This window comes from Equus asinus, chromosome 4, assembly GCF_041296235.1.
Source record: "Equus asinus isolate D_3611 breed Donkey chromosome 4, EquAss-T2T_v2, whole genome shotgun sequence".
Lineage (NCBI taxonomy): Eukaryota > Metazoa > Chordata > Mammalia > Perissodactyla > Equidae > Equus > Equus asinus.
Genome location: NC_091793.1, coordinates 36,513,839 through 36,540,590, shown reverse-complemented (window position 1 = coordinate 36,540,590; position 26,752 = coordinate 36,513,839). Strand labels below are relative to the sequence as shown.

At 40.6% G+C, this 26,752-nt stretch overlaps 1 protein-coding gene and 1 long non-coding RNA gene across 9 annotated transcripts in view; both read left to right on the top strand.

The window, feature by feature from the left end:
• The window catches only part of LOC106837256 (uncharacterized), a 42,247-nt gene extending 35,373 nt beyond the window's left edge, over positions 1 to 6,874 (top strand). For 2 of the 5 annotated variants that reach the window (XR_011502646.1, XR_011502645.1), the window contains exon 6: positions 5,105 to 5,355. This is a non-coding gene — a long non-coding RNA (uncharacterized lncRNA). Of the gene's footprint in view, positions 1 to 5,104 lie in introns of all 5 variants that reach the window. The other 3 variants (XR_011502647.1, XR_011502644.1, XR_011502643.1) reach the window with 2 other exon arrangements.
• A 3,667-nt stretch (positions 6,875 to 10,541) lies between these two features.
• NTN4 (netrin 4) overlaps positions 10,542 to 26,752 on the top strand; it is a 111,392-nt gene continuing 95,181 nt past the window's right edge. For 2 of the 4 annotated variants that reach the window (XM_070507092.1, XM_014850714.3), the window contains exons 1-2: positions 11,544 to 11,678; positions 14,488 to 15,017. In XM_070507092.1, coding sequence (XP_070363193.1) covers positions 11,624 to 11,678; positions 14,488 to 15,017 — 585 coding nt within the window. In that variant the 5' untranslated portion in view covers positions 11,544 to 11,623. Of the gene's footprint in view, positions 10,801 to 11,543; positions 11,679 to 14,487; positions 15,018 to 26,752 lie in introns of those variants that run through there. The other 2 variants (XM_070507095.1, XM_070507094.1) reach the window with 2 other exon arrangements.

The following is a 26,752-nucleotide window of genomic DNA, read 5'->3' as shown; positions in this document are numbered from 1 at the left end:
TTAGCAAATTATCACTACTTGCTTGAGAAACACCCCACAATCCTAATTAGACAGAAAAGTGAAATACACAGGCAAAGCTACCACATCAGCCTTAGAGGTTGTGCACTGCACAATGCCAGGGCATGCCATTCACAGAGACAGTGATGTGAATGGTGCCTCTGCTGTTGTGCAACAAAGCAACCTGCATGTTTGGAAGTATTCAAACATTGTAGGAAGAAATAAAGAAGACTTCACTGAAGGGTTAGGTGGACCCATAGTCATCTTGTGTTTAAAAATAATTTTTTAAAAAATTTATTTATTTGCTAAGGAAGATTCACACTGAGCTAATATCTGTGCCAATCTTCTTCTATTTTGTATGTGGGTTGCTGCCACAGCATGGCTGATGAGTGGTGTAGGTCCATGCCCAGGATCTGAACCTGCAAACCTGGGCCACTGAAGCAGAGCACTCCGAACTTAACTGCTAGGCCATGGGGCCAACCCCATAAAAATAATTTTATTTTTTAATTCAGTTTTTTCCCCCTGGAATCCATGAGTATTAAGAAATAATTCGAATGATCAGATAAAGACAAGTTCTTGGTAGAGAATTGATTTCACAATCAATAGTCAATTTCACAAAAATACTCCATTAGAAACAAGAAAAGTGAACTTAAAAAAACCATGGACTTAGAAAGTGTATAAAGAGCAATTCAACTAGTAGAAGAGGTAAAGATATGGGAAATGATTAAAGATAGGATATGAGTCTAGCAACAGTGCAGGTTAGATAGCTTGAATTCTCTCAGTACCAAACATCTAGTGCTGAGTAAAAGAAAAAAAATCTTTTAAAAACATAGCTTACCCTCAAGATAATAAGGGAAATCACAAGTCCTTCAATATTGTGACTATTCAAAATGTACTAAATGTTCTAGCTAGCGTAATCATAAAAGAAAAACAGAAAAAAGTTATAAGTATTGGGAAAGAAGAAACCCTACTTATATGCTTATGGTATGATTATTTATACAGAAAAATCCAAAAGACTATAAATTATTAGAACTAAGAATTTAGGAAGGTTGCTAGATATAAGATCAATATACAAAAAAATCAATTACATTCTCACATACCAACAACAAAGACTTAAAAAATACTATTTTAAAAAAGACAATTTATAAATACAACAAAAAATAGTGTGTAGGGATAAATCTAATAAAATATCAGCAAGGTTTTTATGAAGAAAATTATGAAACTTTATTGAAATGTCTTAAAGAGGACCTAAATACATAGAGAGTTATACTGTGTTCATAAAAATGTAAACTCAATTCCCTAAAGATATAAATACTCCTAAAATTAACTATAAATGTAATACAATTCAAATTCAACACAACTCAACAGGTGAGAGTAGTGGAATAGAATTGAATTGCTAGTATCTGAGGTGAATCTGGAATTTTTTGGGAAGCCTAGTAAAAATTCTGATAGAAATTTAGAAAAATTTAATAGATAGAAAAAATTCTGATAGAAAAAAATTCCCTGAAAATTCTGTTATCCAAAGGATGAATTCTCAGATATATAATGCAAACAGAAAAGCTATCTTATTTACCAAGAACTGGAATATTTTTGTCAACATTAGGAAATTAAGAATGTGATTTCTTGGCAAAGGAATTGCTGTCTCAGTTGCAAGATGGCATTTTTCATTTATGACTCAGAAGGGAAGTCTGGAACACTTGCCCAGTGCCTCAGATATAGACTCTAGGTTTCCAGTTCTAGAGAGGAGAATGTTTTAGCAAGTGCACCTGCCACACATGAGAGCATCCAAAGCATCCAGAGGGATCTGAATGACTATACCTCACCCAAAGGCCACTCGTTAAACTGTAACAGACATGCCACCTGTTCCTTCAGAGGCCAATAAGTGATCTTTGAACAGGACTGGAGTTAAAAAGTAAACCTATGCTCCACGTTTTTGCATCGTTATAACTAAAATACTTACAACAACTGACTTGATATAAGTGTGCAGTCAATGTTTGCCTCTAAGATTGGCTCAGTGCTTACATTTTTAAAGGAAGAACACGTTTGTCATGAAATTTTTTCAAATAGTCTGATTGCTTTTGAAGCAGCTCTTAAAACTATAACACTATGTAATCAGCCAAACTTTCTGTACTACAGTTACCTTTCCAACTCTATAACCATGAGTTTGTGGTATTTTCAAGTGAAAGCAGGGTCAGTTCAAAACAACAAGACTATAGATGATCTCTTTAAAAGTTATATTATTACTTCTTCACTAAAAATTATGAATTCTCAAGAAGAGAGCTAAAGATAAAATCCTTGGTCAGTAAGTTTTTTGTTTTTCTTAAATAGGTATGAAAGTATCATTTAGAATATGGAAAAATCTCAGACTAGTGATGTGACCGGCGTTTCCTTTCAACATTTTCTTCTGCGCTTCTGGTTCACCCCCTCACCCAGCTTTTCCTCTTATACATCCTCTTCATTGTTAGCAAAAGGTAATAGACAAAAACTAAAGACTTCATGGAAAGCATGCATGGAAATCTGTTTCCTACAATATAAACTTTAAGTTCAATGTAGTTTTTAATTTACTTTTCTCTTCTGTTGTCTCGTTCACTAGTTGCTAAAAGTGAGTATAATTTGAAAAGGGTGAAAACCGTAAGGATTTGGGTGACCTGAACAGATCAATCAATATGACTGAGTCAACATTTATAGAATACTCCATCTGACAATAGCAGAATACACGTTATTCTGAAACTCACATGAAACATACACCAATATAGACCATAAAATGCACCTTAACAAATTTAAAAGAATAGAAATCATACAAAGTGCATTCTCAGACCACAGTGGAATTAAACTAGAAGTAAACAACAGAAAGATAGCTAGAAAATCCCCAAATATCTGGAAATTAAACAACATACCTTTAGACAACCCATGAGCCAAAGAAGAAATCTCAGGAGAAATCTTAAAATATTAAAGAAAAAATAAAAGTACAACTTACCAAAATTTGTGGGACACAGAAAAATAAATTTGCTTAGAGGGAAATTTATAGCCTTAAACACGTATGTTAGGAAAGAAGAAAGGTCTAAAATCAAAACCTAAGTTTCCACCTTAAGAAACCAGTAAGAAGGGTGAAATAAAATTGATTAGCAAGCGTAGAAAAAAATGTTTAATTTTACATACAATCCAATCAAAGAAATGCAAATAAAAAATATCACTTTTCACATACTGAATTAGGAAATTTATATTTCTGAAGTGTAATATCCAGTGTTGGTATGGGTGTGGTGAAACAGGCACCTTGTGTTAGTGGTGGTTTTACAAATTCATGCAACCCTTTTGGAAAAGAAATTTGGCGGCGTGGCCTTAAATGTGGCAATGTGGCCTTAAATGTACCTTTCCTTTGACTTGGTATCTCCATTTTAATGATTATAAAGAAATAATCTCAGATTAAGAAAATATTTAATTCAGAGAAATATTAAAGTATTACTTATAACAGCAAAAACCTGAGGATAGCTCATGTCCAAATAAATGTCGCATGATGTAGAACAAGGCATATGCATTCACTGGAACAGTCAAAGGCCATGAAAATTGATATTTTGGAAGTATTTCTAATAACTTAATAATCATAAGTGAAAAAAAAGTGTGGAACAAAAATTGTGTGAATAGAAATAAGATCAGAAAGAAATATACCAAAATGAAAACTGGCGTCTTGGAATGATGGGTTTGCCCATCTTGCTGCTTTTCTATATTTCCCGCAGACTCAAGACGGATGTGGTAGTTTTGCTCATGGGCTTTGGAGACCTGTGACTTGTGTTATGGTTTCAGCTCTGCCTTGTGAGTGTCAGTTCCCGTTTGTAAAGTGGTGATGATTATTGAGGATCTCTCCCTAGGTGACTGTGAGGATTGAAGGTGAGAATGTATGTAGAGTGTTTAGCACAGGGCCTGCGCACATAGCAAGTCCCCAGTAAATGCTAGCTATTGTTATTGTTCACAATAGGGGAAAAGTTCCCATCAAGAGTAAGCACATTAGGACAGTTCATCTGGATTTGAACAGGGGAATTTTTATTTCTATATAGAACTCTAGTTACTTATCCCTTTGGATGATATGCATATTCAAGATATTTATTTCCTGATTGCAGGATATTTTGAGTCCCTAAAAGGGCAATCGAATGTCTTTTTGTATACTAAAAAAAAAAAAGTATACACTAGGAAACCATACGTATTTGACTCTCTTCGTGTATTTAAAAGTACTATACCCAGGACCACACCAGTGAGACTGAGAAAAGAATTCTAAGCTACTGGCTTTAGCTATTTATTACCTCAGGTCTGCAAGTTTTGATTTTTTTTTTCAGAGTAAGGGATAGTAATCTGTACCTCCTTCTTTTCTCCTACTGGGTGGTGGGAGGCCAGAGAATATGATAGTTCTACAGAGCAAACTTCCTATAGGGTCATTAGTAGCCCAAGAAATCCCCTGCTGCTTCAGGATTCATTTTAATATAAAATTTAATATTGTTTAAAAAATATTAATATGATTCTATGTTTTCATTTTCAAATATAAGAGTTCTGTTCAAAATAGGAATATCATGTATTCTAACAAGAATTAATCACTTTTAAAGAAGATTCCTTCTTCTCTGCTTGCAACAATACTTGCATTCATGCAAACATTCCTGAAGGAGGGAAGAAAGTGGAAAAACAGAGACTGCAGGTAGTTCACTTGTGAATGAAGCTAGAGAGCCTGTGGCAGGAATTGGTACATCACAGAAGGTTTGGGTACCAAGCCAAGCAGCATGAATTCCATCTGTCAACGATGGGGAGCCATGGAATATGTTACTAGGTGCTTGGGCCAAGTACACTGGTGAAATTGCTAACTGTTGATAATATATACAACTAGTTGTCTATTCGATATTCAACCTCCTTTCCTTTCTAACAGGAGCCTGATTTTGTTAAGGGTGGCAGTGTGCCCAATCTAAATAGTCACTTCCCCAGACTGCCTCAGGGTCTGGAGAGGCCACATAACCCAGTTCTGGACTATTAGATATAAGCATGTGGGTGAGGCTGCTGGGAAAGCTTTTTAAGATTTAGCTGGCATGTCTCTTTTTTCCTTCTCTCTTTTTCCATTACTCTTGCCTAGAACGGAGACACAAGTCCTGGATGTGGAGCAGCCATCTTTTGACCATAAGGTAGAAGACCACACAAGTCCTGATGACTTCTTTGAGCAACTACACTTCTACTGGACCGTACACCTCCTGACCTCGTGTCATGTGAAGAAAATCTCAATCTGGTTAAGCTACTGAGTTGGGTTCAAGCAACTGAATGCAATCCCAATATAGTATTATATACATTTCTTGGAGATTTGAAATAAATTTAACATATTAAAAATTCTGAGAAGTCTTATTTAGCTTTGTTTAACCTAATGTTAAGATTATTTGACCACAGAACTCTTTTGCCTCAGAACACTTAGTGTGTCTCACTGAACATGACTGTTCTGCAGAAGTTTTGAAACCGCTACTCATTCTGTGTTGGTCCAGTAGATGATGAGTTTAGTTTCGAACATGTTGAACTTGAGGTGTCTATGTAGACATTTGGACATTGACGGTTGGATATACAGCCCTGAAGCTCACAAGTGAGATCTGGGAGTAAGCAAGGTGGTGGTGGTTAATCCTCTGGGGTCCACGGGTTAAACTGTGATCGTTAAGGTAGAAAACATTCCAGGAGTGTTTTCACCAATGAGGAAATTGGCTGTCTAGTTTTGAACCCTTCCTTTAACTGCCTTACTATGCCACCTCTCTTGAAAGAAGAAATGGAAAGAATACTCTGCTTAAAGTCAGATCCACCGGAGTTCAAATCCTGACTCGTCCGTTTACTTAGCTTCTGCGACCTTGGTTCAGGTGTTTAACTTCTCTGAGCTTCAGTTTCCTCATCAAGGAAGGGGTTGACAACCTAACCTTAGAGAATTGTGAGAATTCTAAAGTAGTCACCATGGTGCCTGGTAAGTTACCGCTGCTCCATCAGTGCTAATTCCCCTCTCCCTCTGCCTAGGGAAGATCTGTTGCTTTAGACTTTCATCTCCTGTGTAGCGCCTTTCATTGGTGTAAAGCAGCACTGAAAATGAAGCCAGGGCAACAATCTAACTTCAGCCTATTAAACATCTGTATGTAACTTGAAGATGGAATTCCAGGGCAGGTCAAAAGAGATTGTAAGTACATGACAGATTTGTATTTTACTATTTTATGTATTTAACAAAACTTAAAGTGCTCCCTGTGTGACTTGCTCTTTTCTACCACTTCATAAATATTAATTCATTTAATGTTCGTAATAATTTTATTAGCTAGGTACTATTACTATTCCCATATCGTAGATGAGGAAATGGTTGCACCAAGAGGTTAAATAACTTGCTCACAGTCACACAGCTAGTAGGTGGCAGAGCCAGGATTCGACCCTGGGGAGTCAGACCTTACAGTCCATGCTCCCAACCACTATATTTCTATGTAAAAGATAGAAATAAATAAAAGGAATCACCTATATTATTTACAAGTCTTTCATCCTCATGGGGCCTTTGGTAATATTTTCTTTATCTATTTCCCTACATTTAAAAAAGTAGTCATTTGTCTCCGAGCATCTTTTCCTCAATGTCAGAAGTAGCAATATGTATGGGAAGTTATAGCTAAGAGCTATTTAGAGGAGAAAGTATTTAAAATTTGTGTCAATAGGGGCTGGCCCCGTGGCCGAGTGGTTAAGTCTGTGGACTCTGCTGCAGGCGGCCCAGTGTTTCGTTGGTTCGAATCCTGGGCACGGACATGGCACTGCTCATCAAACCATGCTGAGGCAGTGTCCCACATGCTACAACTAGAAGGACCCACAACGAAGAATATACAACTATGTATTGGGGGGCTTTGGGGAGAAAAAGGAAAAAATAAAATCTTAAAAAAAAAAATAGCTTCCTAAAAAAAAAAAAAAAAATTTGTGTCAATACAGTGCTGTCCAGAGTAGCTATCTCTGTAATAACAACAGAAGTGTTCTTGTTTGTTTGAACTTTTTAGGCTCCATATAATTAATTTAAACATGAGAGAGCATGTGTGTATTTTTTTTTTTTTAAGAAAAGTACTGCTTACCTTCCTGAAAGAGCACATGTATTTTCAAAGGCTTTCACTCCCTTCCTAGGAATGAGCAGCTGTAGCCAGGAAGCACACGAAATAAGAAACAGCGCCAGTGGCAGGAGGCTTAGATTAAAGCTTAAGGAAATTCCCAAGATGATGTTTTTAAAGGGCACTTGAAGGGCACAGACCAGGTAGAAAACAAAATATAGGTTTACTTCAATGGAAACAATTCTCCATTTCATTTTCTCCCAATAGTCTTCTAGTTCAAAGAGAGATAAAATCATATTCATGGAAAATTGATGGATAAGCAATGATTTTAAAAAAAGAATCGAGAAACCCAAGTCCTATCTCCAGTGTATATTTATTGGATGATCTAAGTTTGGCACACACATCTTTCACATCACTTTCTCTCTCTGCAAATACGCACAGCTATTCCTGTTCCCTCCCACATACTGATGCTTCGAAGATAGATGAGACAACGTTTGTAGTTTCATGGAGGAAAGATGTGAGGTATACTAAAAATACTACTATTTCAAACTCCTTCCTTTCCTTGGAAATGTGTAGTAATATTACATGTGTACAGTCTTAGTGAAGAGTCAAATTTTCCACAGAAGTGATTATTTTTTTAGAAAATAGATACTTATCCCATTAAGGGTTTCTTTTAAAATTTTTCTTTTAAAATTTTTAACCATTTTTTCGGATTTAGCAATTTGAACTTGTTGATTTTTTTCTTTAAATTAATATTTATTGAATGCTTACTACCTGCGATGTATTTTAATTGAATTCTTTCCTTCTGGTTAAATAAAACATATTTTACCTTTTATTAATGGCTCTTTAAAGACATCAATATACGAAAAGGGGATTTTAGTTTGCTTCAAGCACAGTCTCCGCCGACATCACAAAGCTGCTAATGCATTTTCCGGCTGCAGAAACATAAGCCCTAGACGTAAGTTAAGGGAACTACTAGTTGTTCCACACTGATCCAGACAAACCTGGAGTGAGTTCCAGATGCACAGTTTAAGAGTAGCATTGACAAACTGTGGTATATCTGAAAAGGGGTGATCAAGATGGTAAAAGCTTGAAAATCATGTTCTATGGGCAATTAAACAAACACCTGGAGAGGAGTGTAGTGAAGAGGAGCAATAGAACTTGACTTCAAATCTTCCAATACCTATCAGAAAAGAAATTGACCTTGTCTGTACAATTGCATATGACTAAACTATAATATAGGTAGAATTTTACAGAGAGATGTCACAGTGAAATAAAATAGTACCAAAAATAAAAAGGACTGCTTTTGAGGCTTCTGCTTACTGAAATTTCTAGAACAGAAACTAGATGACCATTGGACAGAGATTTTGTGGAGAAGGTTCCTGATGGGGTGAGAAGTTGGGCTCAAGGATGCCTAAGTTTCCTTCTGATGCCAAATCGCCTATGATCCACTAGGGACCCACTTATTGTACTAAGTTATAATCAAGTGACATCTTTATAGTCTTTCGGTGCTTTGCCTCTGTACTAAAAGGCCTCAGAATCCTGGGGGTTTTTGTCCTTATGGATACTTTTTGTAGTTTTCCTCTCCACCTTATTGCCAGGGTGCCTCACCTCATTCATTGTTCTAATGGCATCCTGCTCTATTCCAATTTGTTAGTTGTAATATGGTGTGGTCTGAAAGTGCATAACCAAATTTATTAAGATTGCATGAATAATCTAAGTGAAGACATGAAGAGCTCTCCATGAATAAGGTCTTTGGTGCACGGACTCTTTGCCATCTCTTTTCGTTCTTAAAGGCCGTTTTAGCTTTCTTCCAAGTTCTCAAAAGTATTTTACATTTAATTTGTCAATTATATGGCTTCTGGAAACTTCTTATGGAAATTCCATAGGTTTGCTGAGCTTCCTACTAATTCATAAAATTTTTAAAAATTCTGAATCTGTTACTGAAATTTTCAAAAGCGCTTAATTATTGGCAGTGAGATTCTTATCACTGAGCAAGATTTTCCTTATGTAGATAAACTTTTCCTGAATAGCTTCTTCAAAATAAAAATAGAATTTATAACTAAATTAGACTATCTAACCAAATGAAATTGATTAGAATACTAATTACTTTTCTCTCCTGAGCTACTTCATATAAAATATTGGTGTGAAGGTACAGATTCCTTTAGAATATGGGGAATCATTCTGATTTCACTGGTTTTCTTCTTAATCCCTGTTCTTAGTATATAAAAATAGTTTTAATGTAACTCTATCAAAAACATTTAATGAAAATTTACTATGTTCCTAGCAGGTGTTCTCAGTTAAGAATATATATTGAAATATATATTGAAGAATATAAGAATGTTTTGTATAGCCTAAGTATAAAAGATGCTTTACCATTAAGGAAGTTACTGTCTTGTTAAAAGAAACAAGAACCAGCTATAGAGCAATCAAGGAAGTATACTATCCAGGCAGGATTGATGCAAATAGCAAATGCTTTTGAAATTTGTAATGAGAAATGGGGTAGTTCTGCCTCAATATAGTAGCCTGAGAAGTTAATAATAAATGTGCATTTTCTTTCTTCCTTTTTTTAAAATTTGCTTTGGCTATTGTTAATATTAGTGCTAAAAGGCTTTAACTGTTATAATTTCCTATCATCGATTTGGTAAAAAGAATAATTTGAAGAGGTGTTTCAGTGACTCCATCAGTAGCATATCTATAAGATAGCAAGAAAGCCCCAACATTGCCAATATTTGAAAACTCAAAGGGTTTATTTTCTAAAGTGTTACGTGAATTGCTGTCCTATACCTTTTGCCACTTCCCAGTGTTGGCCAGAAGAGTAATTTTAATGTTTCCCAAATGGATGATGCTGACCTCACCCCAGTTCCTCCTGAGAGATAAATACTTCTTACACATCCCCAGCAGGGTCATTATAAATAATACCTGCATGTGCCCCAAAGCTCTGAATTATCATCATCAGGAACACACACAACCGCACCGTATCTGTAAAGTAGTTAATTTTCTGGAAAATATTCAAAGCCTCAAAATGAACACTGCAATAAAAAATTGCTTTCTACTTAACTTTTGCCTGTTTCCCGGGATGTGTACATAGAATTATATTCTCATAGAACTTGTAAAAGTCCCAGACTCGAGTGCTATTTAATCTTCCATAAACAGCAGCTCTGAGCAATCCTATCCACAATTAGCTACTTGTGGTTGCTATTAAATTGTTCCCCATAACTTATTTCACAACATTGTTGTTACAGAGCACAACACACTCTACATGGAGAGGGCTTGGAAGGACCAAAGAGGTTCTCTTTGTCACGTCTCTGCCTCTAGACAAGGATGTTCTTAAACTGCCCACTAGCTAATCCTATGACCCTTTTCTTTTAGCACCTTGAGTTTGAATTAGGGAACACTTTTTACGTCAAAATGGATACACCTCGGATAAAGTCAGCCTTGCTCGTTTAGCCGAGACGCCCTCCCCCGCCCCCCAAAGGCGGCAGAGCAGCAGCGAACGCGCTGAGCAGTTAGTGCACTCTCCGACGCCGGTGACCCCGGGCTGGGTCGGAGGGGTCCTTCCTGGGGTCGCGAGGATCCTGGAGAAGGGGTGGCGGGGGTGGCGAAGGGAACGGGGAGGGCTTGTTTTGCTGGGGGATGTGGGAAGTAGGCGCTAGCCTGTTTCGCGGTTTTTAAAGCCCCTTGGCATGCCCTGACCTGATCAAGAGGGAGTCAACTGCTCTCTGGAATGTTCCGGGAGAAGGTGGGAGACTGCTTCCTAGAGAAGGCCTGTGGGTGCTGGAGGGCACTAGGGGGGTCACGCAGGGAGATGCAGGGCAAGCGCCGGGAGGGGTCCGAGGGAAGCTGGGGGCCGAGGTGACGGGCGCGCGCGGGGGTGAGGCGGGGGGACCAGCTGGCGGCGGGGCAGCGAGGGCGGCCGGTCGGGCAGGGTATCCCTCCCAGGCGGCGGCGGTGACCCGGCCGCGCGGGCTGCACCGCCCGGGCTGTCAAGCGAGCGCGGGGGGCGGGCGGGAGGAAGGGGTGGAGGTGCAAGGGGCGGAGGGCTGGCACCGGAGCGCCGCGGTGTCGGTGCAATAAAAATGCATCCCATGGAACTGCCCATGGAGAAGGACGGGACCGAGACGCAGCAGCCGGAGGAGGTGGTAAAAGCGGAGGAGGACGCCCAGGAGGCGGCGGCGGCGGCGGCGGCGGCCGGGAAGTGAAAGGTCTCGCAAAGTTCAGCGGCTGCTGCGGGTGCTGAGCCCCGGGCTAGCGGCGGCCGAGCCCGCAAGACCGCTCCGCGGGGCAGCGCGGCCAGGCCGGCTATGGTCCTGGGGCTCCCGCCGCCCCCGAGGTGCCCGGGCCCCTCCAGGCCGGTGCGCGAGGGTCACCCCACCGCCCGGCGCAGCCCCGGCCCGCGGCTCCCCGCCGCTGGCGCCCACTGACCGAGCCGGGTGCTCCAGCAGGAGGAAGAGATAGAGAGCCCCGGTTCCTCCCGAGAGCGGTTGGCGCTTCATCCCGCGGCCGAGAGGGCTCGGCTCCCTCCCGCACCCGCCTGGCCCGGCTCCTCCCGGCTCCTCCCGGCCATGGGGAGCTGCGCGCGGCTGCTGCTGCTCTGGGGCTGCTCCGCGGTGGCCGCAGGTGGGTGGTGACGCTGCCGGGCCCCCACCCCCCTTCCCTCGCTCCTTCTGTTCCCCACCTCGGGACTCGGGGGTGCAGGGGAGTGCGGGCTGGGAGCGCCGAGCTCAGCTCCCGAGGATGAAATGAGTGGCCATGTTCCGCCTCCTTTCCCCGAGTCTCCGCAGTTAAAAATACTATTGATTTTTTTGCAACTGCGATACACATGCCCTTGGATAACCCGATATCCTGGGTGCGCCCTGCCGGAGATACCGCGACCTTGGTTTCTTTCTCGGTTTGGGCTTGTAAAAAACTGCCTTTCCACTTTGTGAGGGAACAAAGGACCAAGCTCGCCATCCCCCGGCACTTCATGGCCTGAGGAATGATGGGGAGGGGTGGCCCAGCGACCCTAGGCGCGCGTGGGCCGGGGCCGCTGTCTCGTTGAGAGCGATCGCCGTCGTTCCCGACCTCATGCTGGGTACTAGGGAGCCAGGTAGGGACACCTGGAAGGGGGTGAGTGCTCTCGCACCCGGGCAGTGCCTGAACGCAGTGAGACCCCGGGCCAGGACGATAGGTGGTGATCACGCTGGGCTGCACGGAGTTGGCTGACCGCCCCTGGGGAATTGGTACCCTGGCCGAGGCTCCGCGGGAGGTCGGAGGCGGGTCTGCTCCCTGTCTCGGTAACTGGACAACCGGCAGAGGCGTCGTCAGATGCGCTCTCCCTCCCACTTCCATCCTGGCTTTCTTGGGCTGCCCTTGGCCACCCGTTTCTAGCTCGCCTCGCCGTTTCTAAATTCGGGAGCCCCTTCTGCTCCTCTCCCTGCCTCCTGCGGGTCACCTGGTTTCCAGTTAGGCGTTAGTGCAGCTCAGTGTGTGAGGGGGAAAGAAAGTGAGGGACTCTGTGACCATCCGTTCTCTCAAACTCTCTCCCTTGCTCCAGAAAGAGGAGTGCGGGCTGGAGAGACAGACTGGTGGATAGAGAGCGTTGGCACACTCCTCCCTTCCCTCCGGCTTCTTCCACTCAGCGTGCAGAGACGCTGGCGCGAAGTAAAAGCCATGGTTTAGAATCTACATCCCAAACCAGTCAGAGTCGTAGGAGCATCCTTGCCATCCTTGGATGGCTACTTCTTCAGGGATCTCCAAGTATTTTGTCCACCAGTTATTTGCCTGGCTCCAATCTTTATGGACTTAATTAGTTCTAGGGCATTGGAAATTATTCATTACTTTCCCAAAGGAGCTATTGCAGGTCGAAGATTTTGCTTTAATTCTTTCTACTTTATGCACCTCTGTGCGCTGATACATGCTCCCCCAACCACAAAGTGAACTTTAATAAACCTTGCCCTTTTCAAACCATATTATGGCAAAAACATGCAAGCAATCAAGAGGTTGTAAATAAATATCACAAGGCAAGTGTCTAAGTCAAAAATACTTGTACAGGCAGTATATGATTTTCCCCCGAAATGCTTTACGGGTGAGTCATAGCACACTGTGTGTTTGGGTGATCTTGGCCACAAGCAACTGTTGCCCCAGCTAATCAGAACAGAGTCCAGGAGTAATGCAGAGTTGAATTTGACATTTAAAAAATATGTCTACAGAAGCCCTTTCTTTTAATTGCAAAGGCTATGTGGGGCTGGTGATTGTCAGTCAGTGTGTGAAATGTCACTGTTTTCGTGTAAGCTGTCATTTGGCTTCTCCAACAGGACAGTGATAACAGTTCAGAGGTGCTCCCCCTTAAGAAGCAGAAATGTTCACTTAGCCAGAATTTGGGGTTTGACTTCCTTTTCCTTCTTTCCCTCTCTGTTTTAACTTTTAAAATAGATGATTTCGCTTAAGGTATTCATAATTAAAATGACAAACCCAAATTAAAGGATTATAATATTAAGTCAAGATGTTAATAAGTGGATAATGTTTATTATTCTAAGTAATTTTAAAACATTCAAGTCTGTTGGACCTTTGTCTGGATGGAAGTGTGTGTTTCTTTAAGAAGGTGTTTTAGTTCACAGATAATGTTTAAAGGTGCTGTTAGTGGCTGCCAGACTTTAAACATTTCTCCTGTTAAGCGAACAGGTAACTACTGTATAACCTGTCATAGGTAGAAGCACTCCAGGGGCAGAGAGCAAGTCAAATAAGCTTTGCTGCCATTTGGCAGTTTAGGGAGGGTTTTTTTGTTATGTTTACTTAAAATTAAAAATAGATATTGCGCATCTGAGCTCCCGTTATCTCTAACTTTGCCTCCCTAAATGAGATCCTGTTGTATATTGATTAAATATCTCATATTGCTTTTCCTAGGGAACTTGTCCCTTCATCTTTTTGGCTTAAAAATATAATAGAATTCTACATTTCCTCCTTAACGCATTCTCATAAACATGTTCAATAATGCTAAGAATTCCAATTATACTTGATAGACTAAACTGAGTAATCTTAAAAACATTATTGTTTTTTGGTAGTATTTAAGTTGTGACTTCAAAACAAGTATATTTCAAGTATAGAATGTTTAGAAAGCCAAGTACTTGAAAAGGTTGAGGTGCTCTATCTTTATCCCCATGTTTCCATTTTCCTTCCTCTCGCCCTTTACCTGAAGTGGTTGTATTTTGTGTTATGTGAATTTTATATCTGAATGTGAAGTGCACACACACATGCACACTCACACACTTGGATCCACAAATGCAGTATAAATGCAGAATCATATTTATGCTCCAATTTAGTAGAATTTCCTCTTTACGGAAAGTCTCAAACTCTTTGGGGATAACTTGACTGTTGGAGATAGTCTAAGTGGATGGAAGAGCTTTCCAGATGGGTTTGTCTTGAATAACATATGCTTCCCCTTCTCTAGGACTGAGTGGAGTAGCTGGAGTGAGTTCCCGCTGTGAAAAAGCCTGCAACCCTCGGATGGGAAATTTGGCTTTAGGGAGAAAACTCTGGGCAGACACCACCTGTGGTCAGAACGCCACTGAACTGTACTGCTTCTTTAGTGAGAACACTGATCTGACTTGTCGGCAGCCCAAATGTGACAAATGCAATGCTGCCCAGCCTCACCTGGCTCACCTGCCAGCTGCCATGGCAGACTCGTCCTTCAGGTTTCCTCGCACATGGTGGCAGTCTGCTGAGGATGTGCACAGAGAAAAGATCCAATTAGACCTGGAAGCTGAATTCTACTTCACTCATCTAATTATGGTGTTCAAGTCCCCCAGGCCGGCAGCCATGGTCCTGGACCGGTCCCAGGACTTTGGGAAGACATGGAAGCCTTACAAGTACTTTGCAACTAACTGCTCTGCTACATTTGGCCTGGAAGATGATGTTGTCAAGAAGGGAGCTATTTGCACTTCTAGATACTCCAGTCCTTTTCCGTGCACTGGAGGAGAGGTAAGGGCACACGCTTAACTCTACACTGTAAGTAAGGTAGAAAAATGCTACCAGCCCACATTTTTTTTAAAGCATGAAAGTATACTTGTAGCAACATGAATGAAATTAGAATTTTTCATGAGCTTTATTTGTCATAAATTATTTCTCACCCTTAGACATGGATGTGTAGTCATTTTCAAGCCAGTTGCCCACTGGCTAGGTTTAACTCAGAATTCTTAGATTTTAATTTTGTTTTCATTGTAAGAAAGAGTAGACACACAGCATCATCACTTCACCTTAGAGATTTAAAAGGGACTACTTACTGTGCTTCTGAAGAGGCGAGAGTTACTGAGACAGCCTGTTCCTGGAGCCCATGTTGATATCTTCCTGAAACTGTTAACATAAATAGGAAGTAAATAAAAATAAAGCCAAGGGAGAAAAAAACCTGTTTGTCAGAAGAGTACTTTTATATAACGGTGGGGTTTTATTGTTAGGATTATGAGAGTGCGTAACAAACAAGTGAAGGTAGTTTCTTTTAAGATACAAGAGTTGTTTTTGGACCCACAGATACATCGGTTCCAGCTTAGGGATTTTGGTCCTACCTGGGCCCAAGACCATCTCAATTTCATTCTGCAAAACAACCTCCTTAGCTGCTAGGCCAATTTCTGTGTGGCGTGTTTTCACTTTGTTTCATATTTCCCCTCCCCTAAGGAAGAAAAGGTCTTTTTAACTTATACAGACATACCTAGAAAGTTGTCTTGCCCCCAGATATATGAAAACATTCAGAGAAAACTGGGTGAGAGCAGATTAAGAGAATAAAATACCTTCAACATGTAGATCAAGAAATATAGATTTAAAAAAAAAAGAGAGGAGAGAGTATAATCTTTCTAATTCTGGTACATGTCACGAACACACAGACTAGATAAGTGTTTCTCAGCTAGGGGTGATTTTGCCTATTCCTGCCCCCCCCACCAACACCACCCCCCCCCCACCCCCCGCCCTAGGAAACATGTGGCAATGTCTGAAGACATTTTTCCTGGGTGGAGGCCAGGGATGCTGCCAAACCTCCTACAGTACACAAGACAGCACCCCTCCCATTCCCAACAAAGAATTATTAGCCCCAAATGTCAACAGTACCAAGGCTGAGAAAAGCCTGCACTACGTGTTAGGCATGCGTCCAATGCATGTAGGCTAATGGCCGCAGAGACTAAGGTAAGCACTTTTCTAGCAGCCATTTAGATTACTATTCACAGACTTCCTAGATGGTTGCATTTAGTAAACATCTGCTGAGCCTCTACCATGTGTCAGGCACTGTACTCAGTGCTGCCAATTCTGCCTTTGGTTTGGAGGGAGGAGTGCCGATGAAAAGGCTGGTTTGGGAACGTCTTCCCCCGGGGCCACAGACGCATTTGGACATTTGCCATATCATCCGACTACTTCTTCGGTGTGCACTCTGCAGACCAGGAACAGTGCTGCTGGCATCGGAACCGAGTAGGATGTGGCACAGCAGCACACGAGACTGTTTTCCATTCTTCTTCACAGTCCCTAAAGTTGGCTTAATATTATAAACCCGTGTGCACCCTGTCATGATGGACAGTTTTAAAGATACCAGGACAGGAAAGAGACAGATAAGTTAGACTCATTGTTTTCCTATGTGGAGAACACTTTGTGTTGCAAACAAATGAATGGCTTGAACTCTCAAATTGCTTTGGAATTGATCCACAGGCTCCTATCAGCTCCCTACATCTCAGTGCTACTGGGCCATGTGTATCTCTGAAGTAGCAAAAACACAGTTTCGGTAACCAGATGGCAGGCATGCTTGCTTAGCAAACATCACATTGAATGTATTACAATGGCCCAGCAATTACTTAGAGATGACTAAAGCAACATTTATTTAACCTATAGTGGAAGCAAAATCTTGTTTTCTTTAACGCCAAACTACTTATTGTCGTCAATGCTTACATCAAATTTCAAGCAAATAGAGACTAAAATTTATGTCACAGTGTTATTTCAATGTACAGTCACCTTTTATATCCAGTTTTTAAACATTTTTTATGATAGTTATTATTTCAACGGAGATATTTCAATGGCAAGAAAAACACCAAGTGCCACCTAGTTCCTTCTAGAGCCTTATTTGCAAGTGTACATTAAACCATCATAGAATTTCTTCCCTTCAGAGGACAGATTTGGGAACAGATTTTTCACTCCTGAGTTAGAGAGTAGAAGAGAGTCTTCCTCAAAGATCAAGACCAGAGGAAGCCTCCCTGGAAATAATTATCACCTACCTCTCCTACATTGTTTTGGAATATAAATTTGTGCTGAGCTACGAGTTAATTTTGCAGTACAACTCTATGTCATCAATCTCCAAGTTTGGAAATTGATCAGAAAAACAAGCCAATTAATCTAGTGTCAAATCAATAGTCTCAAATTTCATTTATTGCTTATTTATATTATAAACCTGTAGCTTCCTCTGTTCTGTATAAGACTTCTTAGGACTTCTCTAGGTATTACCCTACTACTCAAGCTAACATAGATAGATCCCAGACTTAATTGGTTTCCATTATTCATTCTGAAATACTTCTTTGGGCTTGGAGAGCCCTGTGGCTTCATGTCTAAGAAATTAGAGACCTCCGTCTTCAGAGGTGAAGGCACCAGTCATCTAAAAGAGGACTTTCAACAGATAGGCCCGAAAATTACCCAGAAGAATACTTTTTAAATCAAAGTTAAATCTGCTACACAGAAACTTCCTAAACTGGTCAGCAGTTTCAACGAATGGCATATGGTTATCCTAAAATTTGTCTCTTTTACAAAAAGAGATTGAAGCTCAGAGGTAAAGCGACTTGCCCAGCAGCTTATGGTTAGTTATGTGACCGAGCCAGGATGAAATTACAACTCTTCTGACTCTAAGTCTAGTATTTGTTCCATAAAACTAGTCTCTCTGCATTAACGACCCCCAGGAACTGCTAGCAGAGAGATACATGCATGTCCCGGCCCACTCTTTCGTAACTGTTTGCTATTCCTGTGGATATGGCATGAAGGTAAAGAAGAATTTGCCAAACAGCTTTCTCCAGAGCAGGAACATCCTCTGAGGTGTCCATGATGTTCTGGGTGTAAAAGGTTCAATGGCCAAAGTAGGTTGGGAAACACTGACTGGGTTTAAAAGAATTAAACATTTATAATTACATAAATATTCTCATTATGAGTCCTGTATCCCCAAGTGGGAAATATAGGATGTGACATTCCTAAACTTATTTGTCCATGGAACCCTCTTTTTGCAGAACTCCATTTACTATCCTTCAGAAGTCTAGAGATCCACTGAGCACAACTTGGGAAATGCTGGGGTAGAGGTGTTAAGTGCTCCCAAAATCCTGTTATAAGGCACAGACAGAGGGAGATGTTGTTCAAGGGGTACAAAGTTTCAGTGATACAATATGCATGAGTTCTGAAGATCTAACATACAGCAATATAACTATAGTTAACAATACTGTGTTGTATTCTTAAAATTTACTAAGAGGGTAGATCCTAAGTGTTCTTACCACGCACATCCCGTCCATCTGATGGGATGGATGTGTTAATTAGTTTGAATGTAGTGATTATTTCACAGTGCATATGTACATCAAATCATCAAATTGTATACCTTAAATATATACAATTCTTAATTTTCGAATATACCTCAATTTAAAAAAAGGTACAGACAGGCCTGGTACTTGGCATGGTTTGACATCAAGGCTCTCTGTCATTTGGGGGCTTAGTCTCCTATTTAGTTGGAGCAGTAGATAATAATAGCCTTGAAGCTAAAGGTGATAGGTTAATTAGACTTTTTCAGGATGCAAAGAAGCATCCTCAGATCACCTCTAGGCACAGAAAACATAGAGACATGGGGAGATGTAGCATGCCATTTCAAGTCCCACACAGTCAGGCCTCATGGAACTGGAATTCCAATGATCGCTGTTTAGGAAACAGCATCGTTCCAGTGATCCCAAAGCAGCTCTAGAGTGATGTAGTTATCACCTCCTTGGAAGTGAGCATCACTTGCTCCCTGCTCTATTAATTCATTATTAAAAGAACTCTATTCAAAATTAGGCAGCAACCAACCAAACCTCCAAGGCATTATGAATATATAAACATTCGAAGGGAGGCAGCACTACAGGGAAGCCAAGAACAGAGGGAGTAGCGGGGTCTCAAATGAAGCACTAGGCAAGGATTGTTAAAAAAAGTAAGGATTGCATGTGTCTTATATGCCTCTGTATCCCAGCATTTACCACATCGCTTGGATCACAGTAAGCAATCAATAAATCTGTACTGAATGAATGAATGATGTGACAAGCAGGAGTAGGGTAGAAGAATATCCTTAAATGACACAGAAGGAGGAATGAATATAAGCCTTGAGTCGAGGATAAAGTTTAGAAACCTTGGTTAACCTGGAGAAGCTGAATTGGTAATAACATGAGATAAGTTGTGGTTGGGAAAAGGCCAGTAATGAATGATCCTCAATGATGTTCATTTGTCCATTTATTCGTCAAATAATTTTTGACCTATTATGTGTCTGATCCCGTTCCAGATGCTGGGGATATAGCAGTGAACCCAAGAGATAAAAATCCCTGTCCCCATGAAGCTTAGATACTGGCTGAAGGGTAGAGGGGAGGAGATAGAACAAATAATTGAGTAAAATATACAGTATGTCGGAGTGTGGTAAGCATTAAGGAGAAAATAAACCAGGGTAGGGGATGGGAAATGCTGGTGGGAAAGGGCTCGCTGTTTTTAAAACAGATTGAACGATTTGTGTTTGATGGAATAGACAATAACAAAAATTCTGTTTCTGGCAAGTTTCCAATTAAGTGAACAAAATCTGTAATTAAGGATCTCATTTCTTTCCATCTGTGGATGTGGGAAAATGAAGTTCTGTATTAAGATGACAAACATTGGTAAAAATCCCTCTTGCCAGCGTTTCTTAGACTGAGGGCATTTGAAAAGGAACCTAAATGGAAAAACACATGACTGATGAGTAATCTGAAGCCTAAAGAGAGTTAAGTGACTTGTCTACAATTACTCAGCTGAAATCCGTATTTCCTGACTTCTAGCCCAGTGCTATTTCCACTATACTAGGTTGCAATTCCTTTGTGCCAAGCCAGGTAGTGTGGAAGATAAACAAAACTATATACATTCCTCTCCTTTGCAGTCCTTACAGACTACTGAGTAAAAGATTAAACATGATAATTTATGGACTGATTTATTAAATAATATGAGAGAGTGCCTGATTAATTCCCCAAATATGTTGTGCAGATAATATGCCTTTCAGGACCCAAGTATTTGTCTCTTTAGGCCATTGAAAGGATTCTCTTTCAATACCTTGTGATAAAGTCTGTATGCCGCAAGTGTACAGAAAATGATACATTACTTAATCAAGGTTTTATGGGTATTTACATTTATAATGTGCTAAGCAATATTTAGGACTTTTAAACTGAGAAGTTAAAATGAAGTCATCCACGAGTACGAATGCTTTCTAAACACTACTCTTTGGTTAGGTACCTGTTTTCTTCAATCATTGAAATCTACTCATACCTATTTTTGCAGAAGTGATAGTCACGAGTCATGGTGGCATCTAGTATCTATTGGAGCCTTCTCATGTGCCAGGCATTTTGTAGAGTGTACCGCCTCCCTTACTCTCACAAGAACCCTGTTAGTTCGGTACCAGTATTAACCCCATTTTACAGACAAAGAAACTGAGACTTAGTGAGTCAAAGTAACTTAGTCAAATAAGTAATGAGCTAACCTGTGCCAGAGCTGGGATTATTAGCTTGCCTTAAAATTATATGATTGGGTTTCATTATAACTTCAAAATTTAAAAAAATGCTAAACTAAAACTAAATTGCTCTGGTAATTATTAGATATTGTATACAACTTACAGTTTGATAATTTGTAATATGGTTGCATGAACTTTGCATAATAACTTAATATTTTTTTTACGTTAGATAGAAAAATTATCTATAAGAAGGAAAAACTATTTGCCCTTAATGGTACCCAAGATCATTTAAGCTATACAGGACTGAGTATCACAATTCTTCAGTACCATTTAGCATACTTTTTATTTGATTGGTTTGGTTTTTGGGGGAAGGGATGTAATTTTCATCTATTTAGTAACTATTTTAAGTAACTTTTCCAACTAAGTTAGTTATCCAGTGTATTAAGTTTTGCTTTGTAACATAATCTAGCTATAATTTTGTTGAACTTCCTTGAAAATAAAATGTTGTATATATTTGTTTAGAGTGCTTCGATTATACACACCCTAGGGCTACTCCCTTCCTGGAGGGTGGAGCCAGAGAGTTATAACAGCATGTTTCAAAAAAAACCTTTAGTTTAAAGAAAACCCGCTGGGTGGTTATCAAATAAAATTATTTCAAGACGCTACATAAGAATTAGAACAAAGCCAGAGATGAAATCAATAAACTTCAATTTATTGATTTCAAGGGGTGTATTTTTCCTCCCAAAATACTTCCTTTCTAGCTATTAAAAAAAAATCTGTTTAGCATCTGTTTGCTCTTCATTTGCTCAACTGGACGGTTTAACTTTGCCAATATTTGGCTAAAATATTCTGGAAACTTTGAGAAATCAGATTGTACAATGCTGAGTTAGTAATGAATGATTCACACTGAAAAATTAAGGCTGGACAATGAAGAGCCGATGAGGAGCAGGCGCTTGGAGGGCAGGTGCATCTGGGGATACAAGGCAGCTTCCTACCAAGGCATGGAGAACCCTATAAGCCAGAAGGGGGGAATTAGGGGTTTGGGGGCTCTGGAAGATGAGGAAAATGAATCATGCCAGAGAATGTGAAAGTTACTGCTTCTCATCGCTAATCAGAAGTGTCTGAAAACTCGGTGAATATAATCTCTCCATCTTTTGCACTCCCATGCACTCTATGTCACTTACATGTAACTATTAATATCACATCCCCTATCTCTTCTACTCCTATAGTGTTTGCTTCTTGAGGAACTTTGTCCCTTCTATCATTGTATATGCTCTGTGGCTCCCAGCCCACCCCCCGCCCCCACAACCTCTGCACCCAGCACAGATCCATACAAGGCATAAATGTCCAACATATAGTTGTTGAATTGAATTATATGAAAATAACTATGAAATAATAATACTGTCTATTAACTGTCTTGGATGTTACACATCTACTAAGTACTGATCCTTTCAAGGTAGTCATGATTCATTCATTCTTTCTACAAATATTTATAAAATGTCTCCAATGTGCCAGCCACTGTTTTAGCAGTAGGGGTACAGAGCAAAAAGTCAGAAATTCCTGCCCTTGAGCTTATGTTCTAAATGTAAGGTGCTAAACAAGATAAATAAATAAAATTTATAGAATGGTAGCTAGTGATGAGTGTAAAGAAAAAAATCAATCAGAAAGGGGGCTGGGAAGTGGGGAGGGGGTTTTAAATGTTTCAACAGAGCTCCCAGGGAAAGCCTCACTGAGACTTTTGAATAAGGACCTGAAGGAAAGAAGTGAGTGGTGGGCTTATCTAGGGAAAGAGCAAAGGCCCTGAGGAAGTCTGCCTGGTGCTCTGAGGACAGGGAGGAGGCTGGTGCTGAAGTGGAGGGGTCGAGGTGAGGTCAGAGGTCTGAAAGATAATGGGAGGTGCGGGAGATTATGAGAGGCCTCGTAAGTAGGTGCCCAGGATAGCCCAAATTTACATCTAGATCACGTAAACCCTGTTAATTGTTTTTAGTATCCCCTTTCACTTTCAAAGAGAGGGTCCCAATTTGGACTGTAAGTTATTATTATAAGGTCATTGGTTTTTACTCTGAATGATATTGGAAGTCGTTGGAGGTTTTAAGCAGAGGCGGCGATATGATCAATTTATTTTTAACAGGATCACTGTGGCTTGTGTGTTAAGAAAAGACCAAAGCAGGAAGGAGGGAGGCCAGCTAGAATGCTATTGCAATAATTCAGGCTAGATCTGCTGGTGCATGGACAGAGGGTAACTGTGGAAATGAGAAAAAGTGGTTGAGTTCTGGATCTATTTTATGGATAGAACCAACAGCATTTGCTGACGGGTTGAATGAGAGACAAAAGTAAGGATGTTTTTAGCCTGAGCACCTGGAAGGATGGAGGAGCCATTTATTGACGTGGAAAGGCTCTAGGGGGAGCAGATTTGGAGAGGAATGCCAGGAGCTCATTTCTGAACACATTAATTGCCTATGAGACATCCACGCAAAGATACTGAGTAGGCAGCTGGATCTGTGAATCTAGAGTTCAGAGGAGAGGTCTGGACTAAATATATAATTTGAGAGTCATCAGTGTAGAGATGATATTTAAAGCCATGAAACTGGATGAGATCATCAAGGGAGTGGGTGTGGATAGAAAAGAAGAAGGTGTAAGAACTGAACCAAAGGGAGGATCAAACTTAGTCCATTGATGCTGCCATTACCAAAAACACTTTTGCAACTGCCAAGGCTTATATGAAAATCAGTCTCACCAGTCTCTGGGGCCAGTGGTTGTTTAAGCAACAACATGAATTGGATAACATTGACTTACCGTGGTCAGAACAGCAGGTACAAATTCTAAAATGACAGCTGAGAGGGAAGGCATGAGAGCTGCAACTTCAGGTTTTCAAAAGATGAACCAAAACAAAGGGAAAAGGGAAAGCACCGATTGAATCACAAATGATAACGGAAAAGGGAGAGGGAACAGTGTTGAAGGAGAAAGATACCTTTGAAAATACCATGCTGAAAGAGAAATGTTGATTTTAGGGGTCTTCGGATTTTAAAGGCCTCATATTCCATTTCATCTTGACTTATCCAACTTTTCCTCCTTTTTTGACTCGAAATTCCAGCTATGGGAGCAATTTTTTGGAATTTTGCAAAAAAAAATCGTTTTTTGAATGCCCCTAGGCCATCACAGCATTGGAAATGAAATAAAACTATAGCATTGTACACATTTTTTCTGCTTAATATGCTGTGAAATTTGATTTGCAGAATGCGATGGAGAGCAGCTACCTAAGGCATGGGAGCTGTACAGTTAATCCCGTTTAAGTAAAGGAGTTTACATTTTCACAATTTCAAAAAACGTGTTATTAATGTTTTGAGTAATGTTTACTGCATTAATGTTTAATTGTTCTGTTAAGGAAGAGAAGAGAAAACTAACATTTAGAGATAACAGTGGAATGTGCCAGTTTCTGTGCTGGGCATTTTGCATACATCTCACTTTATCTCTAAGAAAGAAACTCTTTTCCTGGATAGTTTGTCTTGTTAACATACAAACAAAAACAAAACATCAATCCTGGGGCCAGCCCAGTGGCATAGTGGTTAGGTTTACACACTCTGCTTCGGCAGCCCAGGGTTTGTGGGTTCAGATCCTGGGCGCAGACCTACACACTGCTCATCAAGCCATGGTGTGGTGGCATCCCACATATAAAATAGAGGAAGATGGGCACAGATGTTAGTTCAGGGCCAATCTTCCTCACCAAAAAAAAACCTCTCAAAAAACCCCCATAAATCCTCTTTCTTTGTCATATTTCTCTTCTCTTCCTAGCCTTCCTGCACCTGATAGGGGAGCAGAAGTCATTCCAGGCATCAGCTGTGTTTGCTGATGTTACTCTACACTTCATAATTACAGTTCCTAACACACAAAAAGAATATTCAAATGCTTTCTACATGACATCATGTTCATTTGTGCTAAGACTGTATCTTTTGGCTGCTACTGAAAAAGACTTCTACATTTAAAATCAAATTGAAGAGAGAAAATGTAATCACTCTCGTATTCTGTTTTATCTTCATTGAGTTATTGTTTCTTTTCATTTCAGCCAATCTGACCCTTCTGAGATCTATGAGGTTTTCCATCAATTCCTCTTGTAATCGATGCCTACAATTCTCTCATATCCTATGTCCCAATAAATAACTCCTGACCCCACCCTCACTTCCAAATAAAAAGCAAGGTCAATGGAGGACATGTCAAACCAACCATCTATTGGAAGAGCCAGGCACCTCATTCTCCAGGAACCCTCATCCTTGTTGTTTCCCATCCCAACACATCCAAAGGGGTGCAACACTCATCCTTTTGTAACAATAGCTCCCTCTCTAATGACACTAAAAGTTCAGAAGAATGTAGGCCAACTAGGGGATCCTTTCTCGGGGAGGGGGAATAGTGAGGAGGTATAGTTTGCAAAAACGAAAAACAAAAACAAGGTGATGGTCAACTCTTGCTCCCAAACACTCTAGCTCCTTTTCTTCCCGTGTGCTCTATTGATTCCTACTTGTTATTTCTGGCCATTTTTTCTTTCAAATTGTCATTTGTTTTCTCCAAGCATCTAGTCATGTCATGTTAGACCACTTCTTTTATTTCTTCTCTTGCCCCCAAAATACCTATTTGTCTGCAAAACTGGACATGGTAGTAGCCTGCCCCCATAATTTTCTCTCTGGAATCTTCTATCAGTTCTCTCAACTCCATTGCCCTCTTGTCTTCCCATCACATCCCAGTTCTCGATCAATCCTACTGTTCACCTTCTTGCTCCATCAGCTAAACAGCTGAACTCAAATGGGAAATAAAAACACAATTGTACTGAGAGATGCTTCTACAAACTTATGTTTTCCAGTCTCAATCTGGCCCTCAAACTTCCCTGGAAATCCTTTTTTCTTCTTTCATTCCTGCAATGACTCTTTCAAAGTGTCTCTCCTCTCCCAGACCCCTCCTCATACCCGTTGATCACTCTTAGCCAAAGAGCTTGCCTCGTACCTCACTGAGAAAAGGAAAACCTACATGAATGACACCCCTGCCTAACCTAGAAAGGCCTATCAAGGCGAAAAGCTGAGGTCCATTCTCAGTTCCTTTCTCTTCAGCCTCAGTCATTCACCAGGTCCTAGAGTCTCTCTTGAGTACTTGTGCTTCTCTCCATCCCTATAGCTACCAACGGTGAGGCAATCTACCATCATTTTTCCTCCGTATGCATTATTGCAATATTCTTCTGAGTGTTCGCTCTATTCTGTCTTGCTTGCTCCCCGAACTATTCACTATACCACCTCTGAAGGATCTTTATAAAATCCAAATGTCACTTCCCTGCTTAAAACTCTTCAGTGACTCCCCAGTTCCCTCATAACATAGTCCACATTCTTTAATGTGGCAGGCTAGGGCCTTTCTGAAAGGCTGCTGGCCTCATCTCTCATCACTGCCTCTTGCGTCCTAGCCTCCAGCTGTGTATGTTGAGCCACTTGGATTACTCCAAGGTGCCATGATCTTTATCATCCTCTGACCCTTGCACACATGCTTCATTTTCCTGAGATGCTCCTCTCTTCTACTCCCCTCCCCCAGTCCTACCTCTCATTTCCTTAGCTAAGTTGTCACTCAGATATTTTTTGGATGGAAGGATGAATGGATGGAAGAATAAATAATGCCTACTTATCCTTAAGGAGTTTGCTTAAACTTCACCTCTTCCCCAAATTCCGCACTATTCATGTGCATCACACATGTGCATCCATAGCACGTGTTCACCTCTGTCATCACATTTATCACATTGTTTCATGAGCGCCTGAAGGTAGTCCAGACCATACTTTGTACTAGTCTAGCACCTAACATGCTGCGTGACATATTAAATAGATATTTATCAAATAAATGAACTCTGAGGTATTATCGATTAATATTATCAATAACTCTTTATTGCTTTTTGTGGTTTAAAGCATTTTTATGGTAGAGTATCTGGTACACAGACACTAAACAGTCTGTTTCAGAGAATACTTGCTAAGTGTTTCATAAGTTAGCC